This window comes from Balearica regulorum, chromosome 3 (genome assembly GCF_011004875.1).
Source record: "Balearica regulorum gibbericeps isolate bBalReg1 chromosome 3, bBalReg1.pri, whole genome shotgun sequence".
Taxonomy (NCBI): domain Eukaryota; kingdom Metazoa; phylum Chordata; class Aves; order Gruiformes; family Gruidae; genus Balearica; species Balearica regulorum.
Genome location: NC_046186.1, coordinates 99,276,859 through 99,294,811, shown reverse-complemented (window position 1 = coordinate 99,294,811; position 17,953 = coordinate 99,276,859). Strand labels below are relative to the sequence as shown.

General features: G+C 37.3%; 1 protein-coding gene across 2 annotated transcripts in view; it reads left to right on the top strand.

Moving 5' to 3' along the window:
* The window catches only part of MTA3 (metastasis associated 1 family member 3), a 137,555-nt gene that overhangs the window by 97,067 nt on the left and 22,535 nt on the right, over positions 1-17,953 (top strand). For both annotated transcript variants that reach the window (XM_075749147.1, XM_075749149.1), the window contains exons 17-18: positions 9,566-9,597; positions 16,704-16,858. In XM_075749147.1, the coding sequence (XP_075605262.1) occupies positions 9,566-9,597; positions 16,704-16,858 (187 nt within the window). The remainder of the gene's footprint in view (positions 1-9,565; positions 9,598-16,703; positions 16,859-17,953) is intronic.

The window sequence follows — 17,953 nt, the reverse complement described above, 5'->3', positions numbered from 1 at the left end:
TAAATAACTGAAATCTGTATTTTGTTAGGGTAAAAATGGCTATTTTAGTATTTCAAAATGGCTATTTCAGTTCTTACCCTAGCCCCTCTCTTTAATTAAAAGCCTGCAAAGTATAAATAAAATGCAAAGGAAACCCAAACCCTCTAAAACAATCAAACCAGTAGTAATGATTCTCAACAGCACAGATCCTCTGTTCCTTTTGACTTATAAACAATTACCTTTAATATTTGCCATTTAACCCTTTCTCTGGTTATTGGTAAATATCAAATATGGTTTTGGGGTTGTAACGTATCCAGCTTCTCTTTAGAACAGCAGCAAAAACTCAGTGACCAGATCAGCTTGGGAAATGGTGGTTTCTGTGTAATTGCTCTGACAAGGGTGTACTATCTGTGCAATGAAAGGTTTTGCCAACCTCCAGAGTTTCCGTGTTACTATAAATATACTAAAAAGCTTTTCTGGTTCCAAAATACTTCTGATTGTTGCTGGGTTTATTGCATTGTATCTATTAACGGTATCCAGAAAGCCAGCTATGGAGGTGGTGACATACTCTGTCTTTCAATATATGCTTTGATTAAATGACCAAACAAAAATGAGCACAGTGGCCTTGTGTTAAGCCTTATCTTGTGCTGTTTTCATAATCTTAATGTTATCGGCATAGAAATGTCTGCATGTTTGGGTTTGCTTTTTTCCAACAGTATTAGAAATTTGTTGTAAAGAAGTCATATAAATATGTTTACTTAAGATATACAATAATTTACAGCGTTCAAGTAAATGTCACTTAGGCTTGTGTAAATATATATTTAGATTGGCATATTTTAAGTCAGTCTTACTGCCTAGGTGAGTTGAGTGCCGTATTTTGACAGAATTTGTTATTAACAAAATAATGATTATTGCCTCAGAAATAAAGCAATGCAATATGGAAATGGCACTTCTTTATGCCTGCATGGGGGAGTTGGGCGAGATGATGAGAAACATCATTAGCACTTGGTTTAATGCTTTTAGGAGTAATAAATAAGAACGTGATTAGCATTTCTTAGGGAAGACTTGTGTTGACTCGAGTCTTGGTTTTGGCCAACGCAGCACAAGTTTCCCTTTTGTTTTCCCACAGATGCACCTCCAGCAAGAGTCTGGTGCAACTCATCGCGATGGGGGAGTCTGTCATTTCTGACTACTGTTGCTCGGCCTTTATCGAGAATGATGAGGGAGCACATTTATCTCTTCATAAATGGCGGGGTTTGTGCTCTGATATCTTACTATTAATTGATCTGAGTGTCAGTCGCTGGTGGCTGAGACATAGTTGTATGCATGAACGCATGTATAAGGCGTAGACAAATAAAATTGCGCTGCTTTTTGCATTGTGTATTGTAACTAGGTAGAAGATCTTGTAGTTGTTTGTGTCCTTTCTTGTAGGAGAGAGACTTTTTCTGGGTGGTCTTAGAAAAGTGGTTTTGTTTTCAAACAGCAGCAAATTTCACATTCTGTAGGGTGGAATGAAAAATGCCAGAAAACTTTCTTCTGTTCTGGAAAAATATCACAGTACTTTGGGGAGTTCTTGTGTAATATGCATGCTGCTGCTTTAAAGCGTTCTGAGAAGCAGAATTTCTATTGCTGCTGAAAAGAAAGTCAACAAAAGATATTTAAATGGTTCTCAGCAGTGAAGACAGTCTCTTTCAAGTGGGAAAACTCTGTCTTCAGAAAATCACGATGTTGCAGAATGTTACGTGCATCCAGTTTTATGACTGGAGTTGACGATGGGAAGATTTAGGTGTGACTGTAAAGTGCTTTGTAGATATTTTCAATCTGATCTTTAAATTACAGTGTCTGAAATTATTCCGAGCAATTACTTTCACCCACAAGCTGCTTAACTGTGAGCAACGGTACATCCAGGTAGTCAAGTTTCACGTCAGGCTATTGTTTTGGCAGGGTGAGTAATCATAATTTTCCATATAATATTTGGAAAGATCAGGTAAAGGTATTTTACATAAGTATAATCTCCATCAACTGGCAGACATTCCCTTACTTTTACATGCATCATAACCAGAATATCCATGGAATGCCCAAGGTATGAACATCACTAATGAGGTACAGAAATCAATCTGGGCCTCTTGATACCATTTTCATGACTTGTGGGCAGGAATATGTGAACCGGTTGTTCGTAGCTGAAGAGACTTTAACCAACAGCCCTGATCCTCCCGCTCTTTCCCCCTGCCCAGACCTTTAATGCTGTGTTTCAGGCTGAGGCATCCTGGTGCCTGCAAGAGGATTCTTTCAACAGTCAAATTTCTGTTCCTGAATATACTGAAGAATGCAGCTGTATCTCAGAATGAGACAGCAATTTCTGGGTCCGTTTTCCTAGGAACCCGCACGTCTCTGGCACAGCAAGTTGAGAAAGTGACATGAGTAATTGGCAAAGGGAGAAAGACCTCAAAAAAAAAAAAGTAAAGTAAAAAAAAAAAAAAAGTACCCTATCCCTTAGATGATATTTTGGTCAATCCTTCTCTTTCTGCTTATGACTAAGAGTATTGGCTATTGAGGAGATAAACAAGGAAGAAAGGCTTATATTTCACTCCTGTTTTTCCGTGGGGAATTTGAGACTCTCCTTTGACAAACACATGAAATATAAGCAGCTGAACTGACAAGCAGGGAGACTGGAGCCTTTCCTGCCCCAAATTTTCTTGAAACAGAGAAAACAATTCTAATATGTGCTTCATCATAATTAACTTCATGTAGCCCCATGTGAAAGTACATTAGAGGGAAGGAGTTTTTGCTGTAGGATGGAATTTCTGAGCAGAGGGAGTTGTTTTTTTCTCAAAGGTGTCCGATTGTTGTTATCACAATATTATTTTTCGATAAAGATGGAGATGTTCTACTGTGGTGGCAGGCCAGCAGCATGAAATGCATACCAAAAACCATCTGGCACTCCATTACTTTAAAACTTTAAATTTTCTCTTACATATTAATAAACTATAAGCCTACCTAAATTGTTATAAACCTTATTTTACATACCAATGATTTCCAACTGAAAGAGAAGAAATGAGATGTGATAAACCAGCTACTATGTCAATCCACTTTTGTCATTTCTTCCATGCTGAAACACAAAATATGATTAATGTTGCATTGTGTATACCCACTCTTCCCAAAAGCGAGAAACAAAAGTTATATATTGTTCCACGGACAGTTTGTCCTCTGAAATTTCCTTTGGGCATGTGTGTTCTAGCTTTGGTCCTTGGTACAGCCAGCAAACCTTTTGAAATACTTGGCTACAGATCTCTTAGTGAAATGTCTGCGCTGCTGTTGATGGAAATGTGAGCATGGAAGGTAGATCTTGCTGGAAAAATTGATGTTGCGTTACTGTCATTTACTGGAGAAGCAGAGGACTATGAAAAGGGTGTTTATGCTCTTGGTTATTTCCCAAAATATATTACTCAGAGTGTTTATTTATGTCATGATGTGAAATGCTTTATGGTAAGAGCCTGTTGTGCCTTTCTATACAGTCATTAAAGCCTTCTCTGACCCTCAGGAGATTTAACCAAACAACCTTTTTGCCTTTGATTTTTGCAACTTGCACAAAAGTAGCCAATTTCTGTCTACTTTCACTGCCCAATGGGAAGCAATCATTTTAAATATTTGGTAGAAAACTAAAATGCTCTGAAGCCTGCATTTCTGTGGCCAGTGTATTCGCTTGTTTTTTGCAGAGGTGCACATGATGATAACTGGAGATGAAGAACTAGTGACAACTTCCAGAGCCCAAATGATGCACCTGGAAAAATGATGCGGGCCTTAATTACCGCAAGGTGTTACTGCTGACATTGTCAGTCATTTGTAGAACTAAGCTACTACATCTCATGTTTGCACGTCTCAAGCCATATTTTTTTTTCCTATTTAAACTTTTATATTACAAAACAATATTTTTCTTTCAGTTCCTTTACAATGAGTTGATGATTCCCCCCTCCCCACTTTGGTCTTCATTCCGCCAACCCTGGTGTTGTAAATGACACTGTGACTTAACACAAAAAATAATCAACTAGGAGGAAAATATTTTTGTCCAAAAAATAGATGAGAAATTTCTTAAAGTTGAGAAGAAGATTTATTGTCTTGCAGTGTTAAATGTCTGGTGATCATATGCCTACATTGAATTCACATTTACAATTATCTCCCAAGTATTCAAAGTTCTTTGATTACAAATTGCATTCTGTGTCCGACGACTGCTCAGACTGCGGGGTATGTTTTCAGTGGGCACAGGTAAGCAGTGGCACTTGGCTACGATGAATTTGGGCACAGGAGGACTTGGGAGGAGCAAAACCATTTCTGCAAACCCACGTTTCTTTGAATTTCCTCTGAGAAAGAGCTGTTCCTAAGCGTTAGCATAGCGTAGCACTGTGTTGTGGATTTTTACAATATAGACAGCAATTGCTTTTGTTTTACCAAAGTGAAAGCACAATTTCCATTCAGCTGCAGTTCTCAGGCTTACTGTATCTTGTGAAACGCGAGTTTTTTCCAAGGGTGCAAGTACGCTCGAAATTGAATAAGGGATTTATTTTTCTTTTTGCTTTTATTTCCTTTCTTTCAAGAACATTTCTTTGGACTCGTAAGGCTGCTTTGCCTGCAAGTTTGATTCACAAAAAGCACAGAACTAGAATACCATTCACGCTTTGATGCGCCACTTTGAGTGTGCCGTGCGTCAGTTGTAGTAAGGAAAGGAACGCTTATGCAAAGATGCTGGCATCGTGTCTGTGTATTCACCAGCGTAACGTGTCCTTCTGGTAACTCTGGCAACAGCCGGGGTGAGGAGGAGCAAGCTGTGTGGGACCGCAGGTGGAGGAACGGGCACTTCGTGGGGAGCTGCCCCGTTGCTGCTGCTGCTGAATCTGTGTCTCTTTTTTTCTTTTTTTTTTTTTTTTTTTTTTTTGCATACAGGTAACGTGTAGGCATGAAATTGCCGTAACACTGGCTTTTCTAATTGGCAGAATAAATCAGCTCTTAAAACAGCAAACAATAAGAACAACACTATAATTAAGTTAGCGTTTCAAACACAATGCAGATAACCAGAACCTAATTCCTGGAATCACTACTTTCCCCTAGTATTATTTTAAAGAATTAAAGTTGCAGAAAGAGAATCCTGTCTGGTGGATAACAGGATTAGCAGCGTATTACCTCATGAATTACATGCTCTGGATGCAAGATCTGGAGTTCTTACTTGAAGTGCTTCTGTGTATGATTACCGACAAGTAGGTTGATTATTTTTGCTAAGCTGTGATTGCAGAGCAATAGTTCTTAACAATTTTAGTGCCTAATGCAATAGGGAAGGCACCTTCAGAAAGCGCTTAGGCAGCGTAACTGGAAAGATCCTGCGTCTGGGGAAAATGCCTTGTGATAATTTTGTGTGGTTTTGTGCTTTTTGCTTTTCTCATCTGTATCTATCTCCAGTGTTTCAAATTTCTGTCTTGGGAGACTAAGGGTCTTCCTCAAATTAAGTCAAACTCATGCTTAGTATGATTATAAGATATATTTTTATATATATATATATAAAAAATAATAGTACTTTTGAAGTAACACTTAATGTCACTTGTTACATTGCTATAAACTGGTAGGAAATAAACAATAAAGTTTGGTTACTTAAAATATTCATAACCCAAGTGGAGAAGAAATAACAAAAGAGTCTTCCTTTCTCAGCTTATTTTCATCCTGGCTGAAATGGTTCTTTGTACTCTTATGCACCATGATAAACTGAGAGAGTTACTAGGATTAAACACCTCTGCTATTGCCTGTCTGCCTTTATTTCCCACATGCTAAATAACATTATCTTGAAGCGTATTTATTCTGGAAGGTTTAGGAAAAGGGCCTCTTTCACCCATTAGTATTGCTGATGACCTCATTAATATAAAAAGAAAGATGACTATCTGCTGATATTTCCTATCAGCAGAACTAAAGAATAGCACATATAAACAAAACACATGAACAGCTGGAAAGGGACTGGAGCTTTGTTAAGGATGTGGTTTCTGTCCTGGCTTGAAGAACCATTAAGGGAAAAAAAATATGTTGCTGGGGAGTTATATGTAAGCTTGAAATAATTCTGTAGCTGGCACCATCCCTTAGCACTGGACTTTTTGTGATTTAGCCTTAAATGGTTTTACAGTGGGAAATTTTATAGTCTCCTAGAGCCCGTAAACAGGGAGAGCCACTTCATTAGTCACTATGGTTGGTAAAGCAACTTCTAATAGGAGGAAATTTCTTTTTACAACTTATTCATTTCTATTTGAGTTCAAATAAATATGTTGTAGAAAGAGCAGCTTAGGCAGTTTCTGCCATTGGTGCATCAATTTCTCCAATAATAAACTTCTAAACACCTTGACAGGCCTGAAGTTGCATTTACTGTAATTTACTCGCATCACGTCACCAAACCCCCCTTGTTAGTGATATTGTCTGACCATTTCTGGTGGAATAATCCACGTCGCTAGCTCTTCATCGGCCGTAAGGGGAGGATTGTTCTGTGTCCTGGAGTTTCTACTGAAGAAGTGCAAGCCCAGATTATCGCCTTGCACAAAACCATTTGCTGTAAGACCTCATTTATAACCCGAGTGTCCACTGGTGCCAGTTTCACTGAAATTCGAGCCTGATTATTTAAATTCCCCAAGGCGTTCTGAAACTTGGCAGATAAAACTGAAAATCCAAAGTTTTGTGTTCAGTTCTGTTGAACACAAAGACATTTGTGGGTTTTAAATAAGCTCTGTTGCCCTCAAGCTGCGCCGGAGGTTGCACGGGTGCACAGACCTTTTGTAAAACACACCTTTTTGAATGCTGCATGACTGCCTTTTTAATGGGAAGTGAGGATCTGCTTCCTTAGTTGTCTTTAGAAGCAAAGTTTTCCACAGAATTGGCTGTTGTGTGTTCATGCATAAATGTTAGTCAGAATCCTGCCACATCAGGGCGTAATTATTTTCTGGAAGAAATAAGGGCCGCCTCAGTTCTGAATATTTGGGTATCAGAGTATGCAAGAGTTTGAATTGTGTAAAAATGGCACCTTAATTAGTAGTCTTTGTTAGATCCTAGAATTTTTTGACTATGTCTTCTTATTAAATAGTTCTTTCCATGGCTTTTTATTTATGAACATACTCAGGACTTTCTAAAAAACGTTTAGCAAATTAGATGATATTTCAGTATCTACAGCAATTAAAGCCAAGAAAAAGATATGCAAAAACCTCTGATATAACACAGAGATATTACTCTACAAATACAACAGATCTTTCTTCACTTCTTTGCCTGGTGTTTTTAATAGGTTATCAGTATAGTAATATCCTGGAGTTAACAGCCGTTGGCATTGCATTAGGAGTGTCTGTAAGGTATTCTTCAAAATTACGCTGTTTAACAGCCGCCGGGTACTTTCGGCTGTTCCTCCGTTCCCTTTAGGGAGATATTTTCTGTTTCACTCGGTTGCCTGCGGAACTGCGAGAGTGACTGGGTATTTTGGGACAATCACGGCTAAGCATAGTTTTTATAGATTTGGCATATAAAGCTATGCCAAAAGCATAGCACCTCTGAGGAAGAGTGAAGTTGTTATTATTGTGGTATCTGAGTATAAAAAGTACGGATTTTTGTTCATTCACTTTTTGGGTGTGACTGATCATTCTGCTTAATTTGAAGATTCCTCAGCAAATGCAGTTGTGCTCTTGGAGATAGGATGTGTTTTTTTCTGGGGAGTTGAACTTATAAACAGAATGAGTCTTTGTCTCAGGAGTTATTCAGATGGTTATACCTCCATGAATGCAGTCTCTGGGTTTTCTCAGGAGCATCGAAGTCCTGAAATGTTATTTCACTGGGATGTCAAAAAAAATAAACAAACTTGTAATAACAAAAATAACTTTACTGCGAAGACAAAAAATGAACAATTACAGAGTTCTTTACAGTGAGCTTCTCTTGATAACAGTGCCAAATATATTCAGGTATCAGGAAACAGTAGACTGTCACAGTATTTAATTTTTATACTACCAGTTTAAAACGTGCCTGGAGGACTGGTGACCTAAATGTATTTTTATATATGATAATTTTTGTGAGGGAAAGGGGGCTGGGAGAAGAGCTCACAACTAAAACATCAGTGGCTTTAGGTAGGGTTTCACGGAACCTTTATCAATGGGAAGTTATTGATACCCGTATTGATTTTTTTTTTTTAATTAGATTTAATTAAAGATGTCTTGTGAAAATATAAATGTAAACTAGATACAGGAATTACTGCTGAATGTCGGGTTGAAGTTTGTAAATAGTTGGGGATGTTTAAAATGGCTTGTCTTTGTTTCTATCAGTGATTGAATTGTACCTTCAGACTGGTTAAGATGACTCCTCAAAATGAAAGAGAAACACCAGTTTGAGAGTGTAATTACCATTATTTTTTTCCAGAAAGAGATGTGCAGCTGTTCTTTCTCATGTCCTTTTAATCTCTTCAATACTATTTTTAACAATAACAAAAGCCCTGGAGAATTCTTTGTGTAAGTGGTGCCAGTTGGGATGCCCATAAGAATCGCAGTTTGGAACGGGGGCAAGAATAACTAAACCGCTGTAATTATTGTACATTTATCTTACTTGCAGAATTGAGACTCTGCTGATTCAATTGGTGCAGAACTGTGTAGGTTCTACCCAGAACTGCAAGTAGTGTTGCAAAATGTCTCTTCCTTCAGAACTCGTGTACTGTAGCCGATATGCTGTCTGACTCCAATTTTGGAGCAAGTCTATGAGATTGCTAGTAGCATTATCTTGCATCTTACAGATCAGCAGCAAATTTTCTCGCAGTTTTTTTTAGCTGGTTGGGAGGATGTTTAGTTACCGAAGTTGTGCTGCTTTGAAAAAAGAACACGGCTTTAATATGACAACTGTAGCATTTTAAAGGCAAAGAGGGTGAGATTTCTCCTTGTGGAAACAAAAAAAAAGTGAACATAATTTAATTTAAAAGGTGGGGTGAAATCAATGTTAGCTATTGGCCTAGTCATGATTCCTCAGCAATTTTATATAACCATGAATTCAGTTGATTGACTCCTGATTTATCATGTAGGAGAGAATAATTACGATTTCTGGATGTTACACTTCTCAATATACTTTGTCAATTTCAAACTGAGAATCCATCTCAAAATTCTCAGAAAAAAGGATTGTCTAGTTTTATGAAGTTTTTTCAAATGGGGATAGCAACAGAATTATGCTGATACTATTTGTATTTTTTTCTGCGGAGCTAATCCTCTATGTGAAATGATGCCATATGTTAAAAGCAAAATCAAAAAACCCCACTTCTTGAAACATGAATTATGAATTAGTTCCATTTTTAAATTTTCTTGCAGAAGAGGATAATTAAGCAAAGAGAATGAGTGCAGCTAACAGCATACTATACTGTGCTGTATATTTTCAGGACCAGCGATGATTCTCATGCTCGTTTCATGAGAAATCTTTCCAATCTCTGCATTTCTGATGTATTCGTTGTTGTAGCTGAACAGTAGCATCTCAGCCTTCAGGGTGAGCATCAGAAAATAGGACTTTTATGGATAAAGACAGTACTCTAATATGCTGTGGTTCTTTTGTTTTCCAGAATCATCCAGCCATACAACAAGAACGATAATGGTAAGTATAGAGGAGATTACAGGTATCAATCTATAGATATGATTTTTCCTTTGCAAACAAAGTGGGTATAGTAGTATCCTCAGCCTTTAGCATATTTTTTTTTATGAAGTCCAGTATCACTGTAGAGATACAATGAGTCCATCTGCCACTGCATTTCATGGGAAATCTTGGGAAAAAAGTGAGGTTGAATAGCCTAAGAAATAGCAGTGGTGTCAGTTTGAATAGGTGAGAAATCCAATTACAATGCTGTGTGTTATGTATGTAAGTGATTTTTGATTATGTCAAATTAATGTTGATAAAATCTCCTGCATTGTATGTGTATCACTTGTGTCAGAGCAAATTTAAAGTTCAAAACATACACCGAGTAATTTCTTGCATCACGTTCCTGTGAGGCTGGTTTCTGACTTTACCTTGAATTTGATAGTTTGGGTTCCAGAAACAGAGAAATGTTTAAAAGGACAGATAGAGCTTCAAAAATGAGATTAATAGGGGTTTTTTTGTATAAAAATGTCATGGATTTATTGTCTGTGTGGGATTTTTATAGGGTGAGAAATTTTATCAGTCTTTTTCTGTTTCAAACTCTTAATAAAAGTTAAATATGGACTGAACAAAAATTCACGTTAAGAAAACCTTTCTCTGGGAAAGATTCATATCTGTCCTGTAGATATTTGGGGGGAAGGCTATCCGCTTTTGGAAGAAGACCAATTTTTGAGGCAAGTTTTGAAATTTTAGAATAAAACCCAACAAAACAGGGTGTCCCTTCAAGTTTATTACCTCTTCTGTATGTACAGCATTTGTGGGACACGTAAATTCCCGCACAGATATTTGATTCACCTGGGGACAAAGGGTGAATAATTGCCTTTATCATCAATAGTCATTAATAATCCAGTGCAAATGGATAATAGATAGATAAGGACTACAGACCACAGAATTTCAAAAGATAAGTGTGGAAAAACTGATGTTTCTTTTTTCTAGTGGATGTGATGTAATCCTTGTTTGTCATGAATTTAGTTTAAATAGACCCATTTCAAAATAAGATGCTTAGTTATTCGAGTGTATTCTTGTGCTATAAAATTTTGGAAGGGATTGGAAAATTTATCAATATTTCTCCAGTTCTGCATTGGTGTTGGGAAAAGGGCTAGAAGTTAATTCTGAAGCTGGTGAAAACTTCACTCTTCATTTCCCTTTATTTTTTTCTTATTAATTTTAGTCTGAAGATAACACATTTTGTCAGTCTGTCTTTTCCATTAATGTATCAAAAAAGCTGTAAAAACTGACCCAAAGAAACAGGGGTTTTGCCTATATAGGTGTGTCCTCACACCAAAACATGGCCAGACTTCAAAGAGGTAAGAGAAAGGTTTTTAAACAACTTGAGTTCTTGAGGTTCCTGGGTTGTGAACCTCTCCAGATCTCTCTGCTGTCAACTCAGACCGTTCAGGCTAATGTTCTGCAGTGCACAGTAATTGCCCATTACACTTAAATAAATACAAGTACAATTAAAAACTAGTATTCTGTTTAGTGTGAAAAGGTTATAACGATACGTCCACGCTTCTCTGCAATTAAAGCGTACCTGAATGTTTAACAGAAAATTTCTTACTCTCCAGTGAGAGAAGAATGACGTAGAATATGTCAGTAAAGCCAGAAAATATACTATTCCTTGCGTTAGAAACAGTATGAGATTATCTATTCAATACAGACATAGTAAAGCAATACTGCTGAGATACGTTTTTTGAATGGCTACTGCAATAAATAATTACTCTGAAATAAAGTCCCCTTCTTCTGACCGATTATGGTTAATACTGTAACAGATAAAAAGTGAAAGCGTGATCTTTAGTCAATCAGAATGTAAGAGAGAGAGAGCAAATCTGTATACTGTCTCAGACGCTTTGATGTAAAAAAGCTTTTGTCTTACCAACGCGAAGTATTTGAACTCCCTTTAAGTTGCATTTATAGGTGGCAGAATAATGTAAGGCAGGCATTAAATCTGATCTTGTCTCTGAAGATTCAGATTTATGTTAAAATCAAAGCCAATGAGGAAGAGAATATACTTTGCTAAGGAAAAATGAGCACAGTTTTTCTGAGATCATTACAAGAATTCTTCTTCCGTATTTAAATACAATAATGTCTATTTTTTGTTTCAGATTCTTGTTCGTAAAAATAAAAAAACTAGAAATTTTTTGAGGGTCTTGGAGGGGATGTTCTATGTTTTAAATATAAAACAAATTTCCTCTTATTTACTGATTTCTGTAAATAAATGTTTACTTAAAGATGCTGCTTTTAAAAACATGGTTGCTTCAGCTTTTGTGTAACTTCCATGCAGTACGGAGGCTATAAACATTGTAATATTTTAGCCCAGATGCTTTGGAAAGTCAACTGTCGGGGGTTTTGTTTGGTTTTTTCTTTTTTTTTTCTTTTCTTTTTCCCCTTGCACAGAAAGTCATTCACTTGGATTTTCAGCATTACATCTATTCTAGGTGTTTTGTGAAAGGTGTGATAGCAAAAACAGGAGGTTCAAAAATAATACTTGTGTTGACTATTTGGTTAATTTCTTGTAGATGATCTGTTGTTTGAATTATTTTTTTTAATAGCCTATGGGCTTCTTAAATGAAATTCTGTACCCAAAATGAATGTGTGACTCTGTGCTGTGTGGAAATTGTGTTTTGTAATTTTTGCATTCATCTGAAATCTCCATGAATAAGTAAACTAAACCAGCCCCAAACCTTGATGCTTGTTAGAGGTATAGAGCTAATGCCTTTGCAAATAAGAACACTTGAAGTGTTGCAAAAAAGAATCAATACCTGATTTAAACTTAATGTAATCCTACACTTGTTTAGCACTATATCCTGTATAACTAGGTCAAATATATTGAACCAATTAATATAGATTACCACCAATCATCTGAGCATGCCTGATTTCTTCTAGTAATTTTTTTTTCTTCATGTAGTGAGCTTCTTTTGCTCTGTTTGTTTTCTTTTGATTTTTTTTGTTTAGAGGTGACAAGAGTTTAAAAAATGCTAATTTAAGACAAAGGCTTTTTTTTTTCCTTTTTGAAAGGATGGGGGGAAAATGTAAGAGATCATAAATTCAGGTCCACTTAGTAATTTATGATAATCCAGTTAAACATTTTCAGTCACAACGTAAGCATTCACCGTTAGTTTTTACACTTACAATGCCTGTTGGTGTTACGTATTTATTTCAAAGCTCGATGTCTCTTCAGAATCTTGGTGGCTCTCAGTGGATAAATGCTCAGCCGTTTACATCCCGGTACAAGTTGAGAAACTTATAGACAGGAACCTCGACTTGGGATCTGAGTCCCATTTCTGAATTTGTGCAGGATTCCTCTCTGATTTTCCAACATGCATCTTAATATCCTTGTGCTTGAAATTTCCCTGGGAGCCAGCGAGGACAGGAGATTTACCCTCCAGAATAGAGATGCTGTCTTAACTTGTCACTTTGCTACAAAGTGTTTGGAGTATCTTTGTAGGTGTTTTTTGAATATTATCTAAACTTTGTTGGACTGGTGGCTGTCCCTACTGCCCATATCAGGTGTAAAGTGATGCTGTATAGCTAATTCCTCTCTTTCTCAGACATAGAAAAAAACCTTACGCCTTGTGCACCCTTGCATTGAAAGACCTGGATTTAGTTAAGTAACTGGTTGAACAAGTGCTGCTGCCTCCAGAAGATTTAGCAGAGAGAAACACATTCTTATGTAGCTGCTTCATGGAAGGGACTATTGCTTGCATTCATTGACCATTGCTCTGACTTGCTCACCGGGAAATGAACGCTTGTGTATGCAAATGGGAAATTCGTGCCCCTGCCCGCTGAGTTTCGATTAGCAGCGCTTGCAGGCAGCTCTCAGAAATCGAGCTGTGCACCAGCTGTGAGAGACGTACCCGAGAATGGTGGGAAGCGTGTTAGCAGGGGACAGGTGAAGTCATGAAGACATGATCACAAATGGTCTTCCCATGAACTCCTCCACGTTGAAGACCCTGAAAAGTTTGCCTGTGGTCTCGGAGGTCTCTGAGGACATGTTCAGTCTGCAGCACGGAGACCTCCTGTTCGGCAGGTGAAACTCTTCCCAGGTAACTCTGTGACACAAGAGTTCTCAACGAACGTATCCAGATCGAGATGAGGAGAAGCTTGGGAGAAAGGAGTCACTCAGCAGGGAGGAGGATTTGTCCGACGTGGGGTTAGCAAATGTTGGGTAAAGCTCCTGCTGCTCAGGTGCTGCTCTGTGATCTGCCGCGGGTGTGCGGACTCTGAATACCAGTGGTTTTGGTGCACAATCACTGCACAGCTTGTTAGTGATGTACACGGTCAAAATCCAAATGCCAGCCGCTCATTGCACGTGGCAATGTTATGATGGAATTATTGGAGCTTTCTGTATGCGGGGTTTTTGAATCAATAGGGCTTCTGTGGTAGTACAGGCAGTATTCCTCAGGCCTTCATGACCTTTCTAGCGTAACTGCTAGAGGGGGGAAATTTTAAATTATCATAATTTTTTAAAAAAGCATTTTACAAGTACTTTGTATGAAAGTTCATTTTGCTCTTGATATTAGTGTGACAGTGGCAGTGAATGCTTATTTTTATACACAGTGGCAAATATATTTTTTGAGAGGAACTAATGAACTGATTTTCTACTCAAAAATTTCAATTGTTTTGATTAACTAGAAATTAAAGATAACGTGGTCCCTAGCACAGACTGGAGAATAATGATTTTATTTTCTCATGTCCTTAAGTGAAATGTAATTAATTTCGTCAAATAGCTTGAAAGGACCAGGGGAGAAGGGAAATAAAAGAGAAAATTATAACCAATATGATGCAGCAGAAATGAGATTATATTGTAAGCCTTGCACCATTTTCTCTAATCTTATCTCTTGCCAGGAATAAGAGTTAGGGTCTAATAAAAGTAGATAAAGCAGAAGTTCAGAACTAATATTGACATCTGTCTCTGCCAAGGGAAAAAGTATTATGAAAAAATCACTTTTTCCAACAGGTTTAACTGTTCTTCAGAGTTTATGCCATTGGAGATGCACTCTTCATACATTATATGTTTCCTGGATGTGTTGTCTTGAGTAAAGGAAACATTCAGTGGTGTATTAAAGGAGCTTGGGAAAAGATATAAACTATTATGTTTGATAACTTAGACCCATTTCTGACTGGGAAGGCACAGCAAAAAAATTGCCTTTTGAGCCCTTGAATGTTCCTCTGGAAGGTATAGCACTGGCAATTGCCAGAAAAAAAAAAATAGTATGAAATCTGATGTATGGCAGTGTTTTCCATGCATGAATTCTTACTCACTTTTTGAGAGCTGTCCCCTTTGTATACTAACAGGTCATCAGTTAAATACCTTTATGAATTTCTACTTTCTTCCAAACTATGTATTTTATCCTGAATTTATTCTAATTAACAGCTGAATTACTTCTAGTAGCATGACCTTTAGTTCCTCCTCCCCACAAAAGCCAATACAAAAAAATAAGTGAAAACCAAACTGCAGTCTCGACACTGAATGAAAAAATGGAAAAAAATTAGGCAAGTATTTAGAGGGACTACAAAGACAGATTTACAGCCGTATGTGCAACAACAACTAAATTCACCATAAACCTGTTTGTGTTTAAGGAAAAGGAAAATAATTTAGCTCTAAGAAAGGGTTATATGTGACTCACTCAAATTTGATGTCTTGTTGCTCTTTTTGCTGTTTGGTTTTGTTACATCAGATCTAAGGAGTCGTAGAGGAGGTTGTTCAGTTATTTGCACTAAAATAATGAACACTGGAATTTTCCATGCAATGCGTAAAATTTGTCCTACTGGAGGGAGAAAAGGGTGTGGATCTCAGGGGGTGTTGAAAGTTGTGGCATAATCTGAATATAATGCATTGATTACAAGTGTAAGAGTTGTGCAGAAGAAATGAGGCCCTTGTTTATTATTTTTGGCTGTTACGTTTTTCTGACGTGATTTAAGAGATCAGTTTTGTGTTCTGTTCTGCTAGTCTTTGTGGATGCTGCCAGCCCCTTCCTTGCTTGGTGACTGTGGAACTGGTTCCCGATTTAGAGGGTACACCCGTGAATGTGCAGCATTGTGTGCATTTTAGGAATATTACAAAAATGCTATCAGTAATGTGGAATATTTGTATTATTTCACCATGAAAATAGTACGTCTCCCTAAGAAAATGTGATGTTGAATCCATGTGAGAGAAAGTAAGCAAACTTTCTTATTTGCATAATGTCTTCTCTCATATCTGTTTTAATTTAATAGTGTTATTAGTCCTGCTGATAATCAGTTATGCAGGAAGCAAGATTCAAATTTCCAAAATGAATGTATTTGTCATGGGATATTCTTCCAAAATGTTACCTACAGAAAACATTATTTTCACTCTTCCCTTTTCATTTATCAGAAGGCAGCTGCTCTCATTAGATCTGAGTACTTGCTCTCTTGTTGCACAACTATTCCAGGTAAAAGTTTAGTGGACAATTAATGCATTGGTTTATATTTAACGTTATCTGTATTCAAATGAATGCAGACATATTGCAATCAGCTCTAATACGTAATGACTGGTGAGTAAACCTCAGAGCCAGCAAGGTGATGTAGACCTTTGTTACCCTGCTTCCATTTTGGGTAGCAGCAGGACCAAACCACTTGTCTTATTCAGTGACTTTTATGGAAAAAAGAAAGAGAGCTAGAGTAAGGACATAGGAAGTGTGAAGTGTGGATGTTTTAAAATTAGATTAATGCCATACCTGGATGAAATAACAAGTCTCTTATCGCATTGGTTGGGATGCTGGGTTTTTACTCAGAAAATGTGAATTTTCTCCTGAAATCAATCGGTTTCTGTTGTGGAACTGCTTAGTTCGTGGCATGATTCAAGCCTCAGTTTTTCTTTGTATAAAATGTCATTAACAATAATTAATGTCGTTTTTAAGACCTGTAGATAAAACACGTGAATGCGCACGGGGTGTTATCTGACCCCCAGGTACTGGTTGAGGAAGACTAGCCAGTGTTTGAGAAGGGTGCTGTGTATAGGCTGCCCTTTACGGCAGCAGCAGCAGCAGCAAAGAGAATTATGCTTATTCTCAGGCAAATACCTTTCCCTTTTATTATGATTTCAGCATGCTGCTCCCCATGTTCATATGACTAACGGTAAAGCCTTGCAAGCCAGTGCAAGTGCCATTAAGACAAGCACTATTCCAGTGATCAAGAGACAGAGGCAAAATTGGCTTGATGCTTCAGATGAAGGTTTCTTTATAGCTACAGAAGAGACCAGGTAAGAGAAATGAAATCTGACAGTGATTGCTCTTCACTATTTGAATCACAGTTTCTGACATGATTGTTTGAGGTTGCATTACAGTGAAGAGCAATGTTGCATCAAAACATACACTCAACTTTGCATCTCTTGCATACTAATATTGTCTGTATTTCACTAATGGGACTTATTTAATCAGGGCTACTTCTCTGTGGGAAAGATTAGAACTTTTTCATTGTTACTAATTGTAGTTCATATACAATAAAGTTTAAGGCATTTCTGATCATTCAGCAAAATGTAAATGCATCCACAATGTAGGTTATACTCACCCAATAGAGAAATATATAGCAGATAGCATCTTTTCCAGGCTAGAAATGGATTTCCTTTAAAAGCAACTGAGATGATCATCTTTTTCAGTCTTTCATTTACAGATTAATTGGTAAAATTTAATGAGCTTTTGCTTTTCCCAATAGAGCTTGATATCACGGAAGAGTCACTAGTTTTCTGGAGGCTTCTCGGTTCTTTTCTTCCCCTGTTAAGATCTGGCCATTCCTTGATTTAATTCAGACTAAGACAAGAAGTTACAGTCTATTTTTGTAAGCTGTGGTTGCTGGGCCTGTTATTTAAAAACCTTTAAAATCTTGCTTAAGAAAAGGGATTATTACGACAAGTAACATCAGACTGCTCCTCACTCCTGTGATTATTTCACAAGCCTAGAAATGCTTGTCGTTGAACAAAAACGTAAATAATAAAATGAGGGAAGAGAAGGAACGTATGTAAATATAGAGTTAAGCAAGGAAAATGTGCATATTTAGTCCCGCTTATGGTAGATTCAGCTAGGGAAGTCAAAATACCGGGACGTGACAATTTAGTGGTTATTTCAAGACCGATTAAATATGGCACTTCATTTTTCTTTTGTACGAGGAATGCGACAATTCAGAGAGAGTGGTAGGAGGATGATGAGCTCTTAGGCTTCTGATATCTAGCCCAGATTGATAGCATTCACTATTTTGAGAGTTGTTTGATGCAAAGAGCTTAGTAGTATCAGACTAATCCCTAGTGATTATACCCTCCAAGTGAGACTGGTAACCTTTACAAGTTTTAGAATTTTCAATA